The 11,608-nt window shown below is 36.9% G+C and overlaps 1 protein-coding gene across 1 annotated transcript in view; it reads left to right on the top strand.

Annotated features, from left to right (window-relative positions):
• CC2D2A (coiled-coil and C2 domain containing 2A) overlaps positions 1–11,608 on the top strand; it is a 50,584-nt gene that overhangs the window by 25,143 nt on the left and 13,833 nt on the right. Inside the window, exons 18-23 of the mRNA XM_010143566.1 lie at positions 4,266–4,358; positions 6,260–6,351; positions 8,046–8,213; positions 9,721–9,826; positions 10,677–10,786; positions 10,906–11,002. Coding sequence (XP_010141868.1) covers positions 4,266–4,358; positions 6,260–6,351; positions 8,046–8,213; positions 9,721–9,826; positions 10,677–10,786; positions 10,906–11,002 — 666 coding nt within the window. The remainder of the gene's footprint in view (positions 1–4,265; positions 4,359–6,259; positions 6,352–8,045; positions 8,214–9,720; positions 9,827–10,676; positions 10,787–10,905; positions 11,003–11,608) is intronic.

Below are 11,608 nucleotides of genomic sequence, written 5' to 3' on the forward strand. Positions count from 1 at the left end.
GTTATCTGAAATACTTATTTTCTAGTTTTATTGCTAATAGTATGTGCTTTGCAATTACGTCAGTTAAAGAATGTCCAGCTATGCTGATGTGTAAAAAATGAGTATTTTATTTCTTCAGTATTTTCTGGTGTTACTTTAATCTACTATAGATAGCTTCCTTCCAAGGCGGTATTTCCACAGCTATACTGTGGAAGGAGAAAAATAAAACACAGCAACTACTCGAGACACAAATGTTCTGAGATAGTTGGTTTGGTTTGGTTTGTTTTAAAGGTAAGAGGCTTTATTTTAAGTTATATCAAATATAGAAAGGCAACGCAATGATAATTCAGGCTTAGTCTTACAAACTTTTGAGCTCTTTCTGTGGAGGCTGCTGGAAGCAATGACACTAACAAGAATTAACACCTTTTTATGTTTTACTACAGCTGCTGTTGCAGTTATTTCTGTTTTAGTATATTGTTCCAAGTAGCTTACCCTGTCCTTGCCTGCCTGTTAATTACCTTACTGAAATGCAATGTGTGCATCTTCTATTTGGGTCATACTTCAGTTACTTTTAATCTCAACTCCCTTATTAGTCTTAAGTCATGCATTCTTTTGTTCTTCAGCAATTCACATAGTTAAGGAGCATATTAGTGCGTTCATTGCCATTGCAGGGTCAGAGCCATCTCAGATTCTGGCAAGTGCTGCTTTATCCTTATTTCCTCTTACACAGAATTTTTTGAAAAATTCCTTTATTCAATTTTTTTTATTATATCTTTTAAAATGATATTTATTAATTCAATCATGCCTGGCTCTTTTCAATAAAAATTTTTCCTTTTTAAATTTTAGATTAGTTTTGTATTTCTTCTTTAAAGATGTGCCACAGCTTTGATATATATTTCTGATCAAGTTGATTTTTACAGACTAACTTTGTTCATTTCGCGTTAACATTCAAAATGGAAAACCATAGTTTAAGAATTGTTTTGAGTTTTTTCCATTGAGGGTAAATTGGATAAACACATAATCATTCATTCCAAGTTCATTTTATAAGACATGATTTTCAAAGCTAAATTTAAATTCTTCCTAGTTGATTTACTAGCTATTTGGCAAAGAAGTCTGAAAAGTCACAGAATCGTGAAAATATTGTTTGGAAAACATTGTCCGGAGGTCATCTCGTCCTGCTTTCCACTGAAGTGGTAGAACTGTTGCCAGCACTAGATGAGGTCAGCTGCGTATTTGTCTAGCCAAGTCTTGAAAACCTCTAAATGGGAGATTCCACAGCCTTTATGCATAACCTGTCCCAGTGCTGCACTAGCCTTCCAGTGATTATTTAATAAATAAATAAATAAATAGATGTCCAACCCGAACCTTCTGAGCTGTATTTAATGGCTGTTTTCCCTAGTTATACTGCCTGGAAATGAGTTTGGCACTCTCTAACTGCCCCTCACATAGTTGTGAGCAGATATTGGATTGCTCATTAATCTCTTACCAGACTAATTAAGTTGAACACCTTGTCCAGTGCAAGAAAGACACTGTGAAATACTGTAGCAAGTCCAGCACAGAGCTACCAGAACATCTACAGGGCTGGCGTGCATGACGTAGAAGAAGAGGCTGAAAGGACTAAGTTTGGTCTCAGCAGGCCAGGCTAAGGGGGCATCTTGTTGCTTCCTCCAGGCACCTAGTGAGATGGCGCAGAGAAAACAGAGCAAGGCTCATCTTAGAGGTGAGATGATGACAGTTTTCGGTTGGGTATAATGAAAACATTTTTCACAAAGAATTTGAAGACATTCTAGAACACTAGTCCAGCAAGTCTGAAGAATTGCTATCTCTGTAGATACTGAAAATTCACTTGGCAAAGGCCCTGAGTGTCCTAACTGGAGTTGTTCCTGCTTTGAGTGAGGCTTTGGATCAGATGACCAGAAGTCTGTAGTCTTACCTAAATCTGATAATGCAAGTTTCCTCCTGTCAGTTAACCGTGGTAGGCAGCTAAACACCACACAGATGCTTGTTCACTTCCCCTCTCCCTCCCATCCTGCTCAGGGCGGAGAACAGACAGAGCAAAAGCAACACTCATGGTTTGAGATAGTTTTATAAGCAAAGGAAAGAGGAAGAAAAAACAAAAGCCAAGTCATGTAAAGGCACTTGCCACTTCTGATGTGTAGACTAATGTCTAGCCAGTGTCTGAGCAATGGCTACCATTCTAAACTCCTCTTCCTCTTCATTTTACTGCTGACCATGACATTATATGGCATGGAATATCCCTTTGGCCATTCTGAGTTAGCTGTTCTTGTTGTGTCTGCTCCCAGCTTCTTGGTCACCTCCAGCCTACTTGCTGGGGCTCGTGGGGGGAAGGTTGGAAAAAGAAAGTATTGACACTGTGCAAGCACTTCTCAACAATATTCAAAACATTGGTGTGTTACCAACACCATTTTAGTCACAGATTCAAAACATATGACCATACCATGTGCTGTGAAGAAAATCAAGTCCATCCTAGCCAGACCCACTACAATTAGGCCATGAAATTATCTTCTTTTTTTCCCCACTGTGGTGTTTCACCAAGTGATTCCATTTTATTTGTCCTCTCCGATCTTTCTTACAGTGCACAGCACTAATGTGCAGTACTGCTATGGAATCTTTAGCTTTGTATTTTTGTTCCTGGTGTTCCTCAGAACAAACGGGTCCATCATCTCTACCAATGAACCGAGCAGCATGGCTGTGCTGGATTTTGATAATCCAGATGTGCTGGATTGCTGTGCTGTGCTCATGGGTGAGCAGAATGTCTTGACACACTTAGGGAAATAAAGCTACACAAGTGTCTTGGGTGAAACAGGAAGAGTTTCAGTTTGGTGTTCAACACCAGAGTTGGGGCCAGTCTATCTGAGGATTTGCTTTATCAAAAGCTTGTCACCTTTTCCTGTTTCTTCTGAAAGTTCATTTAATGCCAACAGCTTACTAACAGTTAACAAGTACTAATTAATCATTTGTGGTACTTAAATGATATTGTAGTAGAAAGACTTCTGAAGGGAGCAATGCATATGAGCGTACCAGCTGAACATTCAACTCCCATTGTTGGACTTCTAGCTTAGTCATTACTAGCACTGCTTAAAAATTAAGATTTCTGTCTCAGAAGATCTATTCCTATTTGCTAATCTGAAGTCATTCAACAATAATTATGCACCGAAAAAGTTAGATAAATTTTTTTTGTGGAAATAATGAAGCACCATGTTTCCAGAATGCGCTTCCTGAATCATTTTTCTTAGAAAAAAATTATGTTATCTTAAGTAACAACAGTAGCAAAATGACCCGAAGATTAATTTTACAGAGTAGCTTTTACATGATAACTTGCTGTGGTTCTAAAGCAACCTGATTTGCAGACTGCCATTGAGCTGCAGGTCCTGGGAGACCTCCTGGACTCGTAGGCTCTGAGTTTTGCCTGGAAGCTAAGTGTGAGCTCCAGCCTTTTTTTCATTTATAAGATGCTTTCCTAAACTTGTGCATAGAAGTTGGATCTGTCAGTACGGTTTTCACTGTAGTCCACCGGAGCAGTAACCACACTCCTGAGAAATTTTCCAACAACATGCTTCTCCCCAAGAAACAAGACCTTCTCGTAAATTGTTCCTTGTGGTGGTAACCGGTATCAATCTCAGCCTGTCGGACAGACTCTTCTATCAAACATCAGGCAAAACAAAATCTTCCCACTCTGGACACTTAAAGAGCTTTCACTTTCTCACAATGTGCAAACAAGGATTTTTATTATGCTATTAAATCTCTATTTCTTGAATATAACTTTCAAGTAGCTCAGTAACTGTTTCTCAACAAACTCTCAGACAAGTGCAATTTCTTCTAGTGTTGGACACTATGAAAACTAGTTATGCATGTTAAAACACAGTTCAGATTTCAGGTCGTCTTCCATGAATACTGCATCGCTTCTGTTTATAAAGGATTCTCCCTATTGCTGCTGCAGAAGCTGTTTCTAGTTCAAATGGAATTTCAGTTTACAGCAGCAGGTCAAAGTTCAGCTTTAGAAGAAAAAAGGGAATTCAAGTTATTCATAGTAATTTAAACCACATGAATCTTGTAACATAATGGAATTCTTGTCTCTATTCATGGAAGTTTAGCAATGATATTGCTGTATCCATTAGCATTAAAAATAGCTTTATAAACCTCTGACATCTGTTTTGGTTTACTGAGATCTGTACATTAATATTAATGGCATGTTTACCATTTTTCTTGTATGTAATAACGTACTGAACATATATCACATCACAAACTCTAGTAAATATCTTTAGGACTATGAGAAGAGACTGCAAGAGAGAGATGTGACCGACAGCAAAAATTACCTAGATGCACACAGAGCAGTTGTTGCGAACTATCTGCAGAAGGTGAGCTCCAGAAAATACGGATTCACCTTATTTCTCTAAGTCATATGTTGCTTCCATGCTTGCATGCTTTATTTCCGTGAATACTAAAAGCTGATTCATTTCTGAACGTGACCTACAGGCATCTTAAAAATCCCAAGTTAGGCCTGAAACTGGTCTAATTGAACAAGTGGAGGTTTGTGAATGATTCATCTAATGCTGCTTAAACAGATGCAATATACAAGATGACCAGCCATTCTGGATTTTTCTAACAGTTCTGTAAATTCTTTTTTGCTCCAGTGTCCCAGAGATCTGTACTGTTGTGTCCAAGGTATTGACTGATTTCCCTGTCCATCCTGTTTTCCTTCTTGTAAGCTCAGAATTTAATTATCTCCTTGAAAGCAACCCAAACCCCTGTTAAAAATCATTTAATGCATTACACAGGGTGGCTTGTCCTGCAGCCTCAGAGGGAGGATGTATCTTCCATCACATCACCTTTGTCATGGTATTAGAGTAACATCTTCTCCCCCTTATCTTGATTTAATTCATTTTTCTAGTCTATTCTGTTAACATGACATGCTCTTTAACCCTTAGGGAAAAAACTACAGGAAAAACATTGGTCACACAATGCAGAGAAGTTTGTGATTTCAGATTATTTTAGCAAAACAGCAAGTGCAAAATACGGCTACGAGTTTCTTACCAGTACTGGGAAAAAAGCGCATCAAATCATACCCAGCCAGCATAACACGTTGTGTGATGATAAGGTTGATTTGATGCAGGACAGAAGAAATTGTCTCTTAGAAAGAATGGTTTGTAAAAGAGCCATAGACAGTGAAGAGTGTTGAAATCTCCCAGGCAAGTGCAAAAACCCAGATTCAGTGTGATGATTTAAACAAAATATTCCTAACAAAGTTGTCATGTCTGTGCCAGCCCTGTGTGGTTTTGCATGGTGTACTCAAACATACGGTTTATGCAGCACGCTGAATAATAGTATAGTAGTGCGGAGTAATATACATTACGGTACTTTTACTTCTTAGCCTGTTAAATTAAATACAAGTAGCATTTTTTAAAATAATATTTGGATATTTTATACTTTTATAAATTGTCAGTTGTGCTCAAAAATTAGATTGCTAACATCAGAACTGACATTCTGTTCACTCTGAAATGTGATCTTTATGGCTGTCACTTCGACACAAAGATACAAGCAGAATAACTTTTTTTTTTTAAATAACGAAGGGAGGTGTATTGCAGAAAATTGTTATTGCTGTTCTGTAACTGATCTTGTAATAGCCCAGTATATAAAGGTGTTACCAGTGTTAGTGCTAGGAAGAAAGGACAAGGGCAATATTCTATCAGTCTGCTTCCGCATTGTTGTTGGGAGGGAAGACTTCCATCTCTTCAGTTCAGTTTACGCCCTCAGCATGGAAATGAAAGGAACTAACAAATTTAAGCATTTGTTTGAAATCATAGTATTTGTAATACAGGTGTCGCTGCTTGTTCTGCAGTCCAAAGCATTGCTTTTATTCCCCATAACTAATACTGTACAGATTTCTCTACAGCCTTTTCTGCAGCTTCATTTAGATGTGGAAGAGATGTCTGTTAGTGTCATTTATTGTTGTGGTTGTTTCTGGTGATGAGCTGTGAGCATATAGGACTTAATTTTCTGATTATATGCTTTCATACCTTCTCACATCTGGCTAGCCAGTATGATTCTAGAAAATCACTGTACTTGTAAAATGAGCTTGTACTATATTCCAAAGAAATACCTGGTGGAAAGAAAATTCTCCTTAGACTGTGACTCTTTTAAAAGTGGGAAAAAATAATGTATATTTGGACATTTTCTTTGCATTTAGTAGACAGAATGCAATTACTTGCAGTGGGTTTGGATTAAAATACTTTTGTCTCTTCTCCCTACCCATTCACAGGTTCGAGAATCAGTAATAAAGCGTTTCCTCATAGCAAAACACCATTTCCTTCTCTCTGACCTTGTCAATGAGGAGGAGATTCCCAGCCTGGGGTAAGGGAGATTTCTTTATTTGCTCTAAATCAACCCAGTTAATGTAAAACCACCTCTGATCTATTTTTCCAAAGTGTATTGATGTGATTAACTGGTGTGATTTTGTGTTTAGTATAATATAGAAACTTCAAATCACGCTGTACACTTCTGCCAGTACAGACAGTGTATTGGTACACAAAGTGCGTAAAAAGGTTTTTAAGGGAAAATCTGGTTTTGGCAGAAGTAATGTGACAGCACATAAATAAGATTTAGCAGGATATAATGCATCAGGCTGTGATATGATGAGCCGAGCATAACCTTAGCTGGTGCCAGATGGAATGATTTCCAAATATCAGACAATCATCAGAGGTAGTAACACTACTACCTGCTCCACAGGTAATGGTCGCTTAGAGTCAGTGCATACAACATGCAAATAATGTGGAATAGATTTTTTTAACAGTAATTTTCTTCATTTTACTTCTGTGTATTTCTGTTTGCTGTTGCTGGATGTCGTCACATGCTGTTTACTTTCAGAAATGTTGCTGGATTTGGAAATTACTTCTCTTTTCCTTTTAAGATTGTTACTTGTTCTATTACTTAAGCTCTTTTTCTGAATTTTTGTTCCGAATCCTGTACTTGTTGCTTTTGACATTTATCAGTCACCACAGTGTAGATTACTGTTAATTAGTATTGCTCACTTAAAATCAGTGTAAATAAACAGGTTGTGATAGTTATTTTTTCTTTTACGTAGAAGTTGTTTGTGTTCATTATAAATGTGACACCCTTAAAGTACGGCCAAAGCTTTTTCCATCAGCGTTATAAATCTAAACAGTCCCATCTGCTGGAGATACAGAGACTTGCTCTCTTACAGAAGAGTTAATCCTATTTTTTCAGTTGGAAAAATCCAAACGAGACTACAGTCAACTTTTGGAGTTGCTTGAAATCAAATGCTTCATTGGTATTTTCTTATGAATACTAATTGGATTCAATTTGCTGATTTATATGGTTAGTGAATTTAAAATACACTGCGATTCATTTAAAGCATCTACTTAGTGAGATTTTAGTAACTCATGGGTTTGTGTTTTAACAGTAATTACTGTGATTTTTTTTTATATTTGTAAGAAAATAATGCTATTGGCTATTAATTTTAAAAGTAGATATTGGAATGTCTACAATTAATATCAGTGATGTGTAAAAATATACATCCGCTTTTTATTCTTTCCCTGTTTGTTTTTTTTTCTTTGCATTCTGCTTTGCATTGGTTTATAAGTTCTGAGGGTCCAGGGTATGTTGTGGCATATTCATTCTGCTTCCTTTCTATAGCCTATTGTTTGTTGTACGTAGCTGTGCCATTAGATTATTTTTTTTTTCCTATTCCATGCAGTGTTTGTCATCATCTGCTAGATCCCTTGTTTATAGCACTGTAGTGTAGATCTGTCTTGAAGCAGTGTAATTCTCTTATTTGTATCTTGCCTAGTTTTGGGAAAAAAACTTACTTGCACATTTAAGTTACAGTGTCTGAAATAGGAGACAGAACCGTGCTGTGTCGTACTAAACAATTAAAACATTTTGACATGTCATAGGGTTTTGTGTTGCACTATCAGGAACATATATTTCCTTTTTCTGTTAGTGCATAATTTGCATGTGTGCCATGGAAACACTAGAATTCTGGATTCTATGCAAATATGACTAAATGTCTGTTTTATGGTTATTAGTATTTTGGGACTCAGCCTCTTTAAACTGGCAGAGCCAAAGCGACCATTAAAGCCAAGGAGAAAAGAAAGGAAGAAGGTCACAGCACAGAACTTGTCAGACGGAGACATAAAACTGTTAGTGAACATCGTCAGAGCTTATGATATTCCAGTGAGAAAACCAGTGATGAGGTATGTTTAAATGCCCGTTTCCAGTACAGATCCATTTTCTTTTCCATTTGCAGCTGCTTTGAGGACAGCTGAAGCAACTAATGTTAAAATTCAGCCATGTGTGTTGTTTTGATCCTCATGAGAAAAACAAATATACATTTCTTTTTATTAATAATGATAAAGAATGGCTGTTTTGTAAGTTTGTAGAATAATATGATCATTTATTAATAGCTGCTGAATTCAGTAAATGTTTTACCAGAAGCTGTATTCATCTGCTGGAGGAAAAAACTCTCTGCAAGTTAACATGACAGCTTTGACAACTTTCTGACTCGGGAATATCGGATCAAGTATAGCTTAAGCAAGCCTGCTAGTTAGGGCAATTTTAATTCATATTGTCTTAGGTAAATACCAAACATAAGTATTAAAACAACCCAGTTTTTTCATTGTAGGTTACTCTGTTTTCCTCTTGAGTGTAGCATGTTGGTCTTCTCCTTCATTAACTGTTTGTTTAAGTTAATAGACTGAACCTAATTTGGCTCTGAATAATTTTAAAGGTGACCATTCAGGCACGTGACGGCAATGCCTGCACTGTGTGGTGCTGTGTCATGTAGAGATACTTGAGTTCTGAGCACTCTGATTCTGTTCCAGAAGCAGTGTGTTGGTGCAGTGTTCAATCTTTCTCTCTCTCTCCACCCCCACACCCCAGTCAATACACCTCGCATTTAACTCGGAGGTGTTTTCAAGCTGACCAGTTACTGTGCATACAGAATTTAGTATCTTCTGCTGTTCTGTCTCTGCTAGAGTAAAGGTTCTGTTTGATTTCTATACATAGAAGCAATTCATGTTAGAAACATGTCAATAGGAAGGAAACAATGAAAATTTCAATTCATTATCACTATTAGAAAAATAACAAAAAAACCTCCCAGTTTTTTAGCATTACCCAATATGTTTATTTTGATATCTTTATGATATCTTTATTTTGACCTGCATTCTCCATGAATAGTTATCCTTTTACAGTCTCTACTGTGGTGTAATTACAAAAAAAAGTTATGTGGAAACACTATAAAAATGAACGTATTAATGTTTATTTTATTTCACTCATGGGTTGCTGATTGTGTAATATTTGTACGGTTTTAATTTTGTTGTAGAGGCCTTGCCTTGCCTGGATACCATTAAGTCTACACTATTTAGGAATTCTGTGAGGATTCATCTCCTTAAACTGAAAAACCTGTAACTCAAGGAGATAGTATGGGCGAGGCAAAAAGGAAAAAAAAAAAAAATTCTGGGGTTGAAAAGAGAGCCTCAGGCACAAAGCACTCTTTTGGAATGAGGCTTACAAAAGCTATACACTTGCTACCCCTTTCTGGCATTCTTTTCATGTTATTTGAACAAATAAATATCTTTCCAAGGTCAAAGTCATAACATAAAAATATCAGAAGCATTGCCAGAATTCTGTATGGTTCATACAGAATGTGAGGGATTCATACTTTGTAATGTGTTCCCTGTCTTTTCTTGTTTCCTCTTGCAGCAAACTTCAACAACCATCCAAATCTTCAAGGTCCTTTAATGAGATGTTTGCAGCCTCTCCAGCAGCTCAGAGCGCAGCCGATAGCCCGGATTGGGCATTCAACCAGGTATATTAGAAAACCAAAAAAAAAAAAAACCTGAAAAATGTTGAAGCCTAGAAGCCTAGTAGAATAAAATACCCTGTTCTTACTCTTCTGTATGTGTCTGCTGATGGCTGGTTTGACAGCCTGCATTTGGGCCCCGTGTTACTCTCAGTCTAAAACAGCACAGCCGTTCTTAAGGCTGATACTGAAACTACATTTGCTTCTATTGAGAAATAAATACAGCATCCTTCTGAATGAAGATGGAAGCCCTCCAGGTTTTTTTCCTGTTACGATTTTCCTTCAAAATTACGGCTTTTTGACATGTCGAAAAGGTTCTGCCATATGCATTGGAATATTAATGAAATGCTCCATTAAGGCATTTTTAATCACGTTAGGGGTTTGTTATGTCTAGCAGAAGTTGCTTCTCTGTGATAGGAGCCAGTTTCAGAGGCAACCCAGATTGTAGCAGTAGGCTTCTTGGATTATAGGTAAGAGGATACAAGTGCACTTTTTTCCACTGGTGTCTGGATCCCATGTTCTCTTTCAGTCACCTCTTTGATTACGTAGCCAGGAGCTTTCCCACTCACAAGACAAAATGTGGGTTTGCTGGTGTATATAAATACGTTGAGTATTCTGAATACAGTTAATCTTTTAGAAATGCTGATATATAAATTATTTTTAAAAGCTTCATAAACGCTTAGAAGCCTTGGAAGTTCAATACTTGAGGTGTATTAAAAGTTTTATGTGGGCTGGATCAGCCTGGTCTCCACAAAGTATGCATTTCTTTTTCTGAATACCTGAAAATGTGTAATTTAATGTGTTCTGATGAATTTTTATAGTCAGCTGTTTCCTTTGGTTTGATCTCTATTGATAGGTTTTAGTCCGTCCTTTTGTAGAAGTTTCTTTTCAGCGAACAGTCTGCCGGACAACAACAGCAGAGGGGCCAAACCCTAACTGGAACGAGGAACTTCAGCTTCCATTTAGGTACGGCAAAACAAAGCCAAACTATTTCTGAGAAATAATAATTTAATTTGGGCATGCACATTTTTTCAAATTTTCCTGTTCTCTTCAAATAACTTTTTTGGTTTATTTAACCTTTTCAGAGCTCCTAATGGTGACTACAGCACCCACAGTTTGCAGTCAGTGAAGGATGATGTCTTCATCAATGTTTTTGATGAAGTACTTCATGATGCTTTAGAGGTGAGTTCGTAATTGAAGGACAGTGGACGTTGCAGAATGTTACGAGGTTTTTGAAGCTGACAGAGTAAAACTCTTCAATGTAATAGCTTTCACCCTCCTGTGCCTCTTTTTTCTCTATTTTACCATTCCTTATGACTTTAAATCTAGTCAATACTACAAGATTGTTAGAGGGAGAAATCTTTATGGTGTTAACCTTTGTCTGTACAAATTAAGATTGTACTTTACAATCTGCTGCTAGAATTGAACATGTGTGTCATCTGTTTTACTGATATTTAATTAAATTGGAGATACTAAAATTGACAGGCAGCATATGAATTGTAATCTGAATTCTGTTCTTCTTAATCAGAATTTTTTACTAAATTCCAGATGAATGGTCCCAGTTCCTGTATTTTTTATTAACTATCTTTCTATACTCTGTCTCATCCTGTTTTAAAAGCTATTTGCTGGGAAAAAAAAAACATACCATCTTTTGGCTGTATATATTAATTTTTGGAATGAGATAAAAATTGCAAATAGTAGTAACACAAGATTTTTGCAAGCTCTCAGTGTTGGCATAACTCCTTCCTCTGTTGAAACCAGTGAAAGCTTTCTCAGTCAATTCAGCAG

The sequence above is a fragment of the Buceros rhinoceros genome, unplaced genomic scaffold (assembly GCF_000710305.1).
Source record: "Buceros rhinoceros silvestris isolate BGI_N320 unplaced genomic scaffold, ASM71030v1 scaffold3519, whole genome shotgun sequence".
Taxonomy (NCBI): Eukaryota; Metazoa; Chordata; class Aves; order Bucerotiformes; family Bucerotidae; genus Buceros; species Buceros rhinoceros.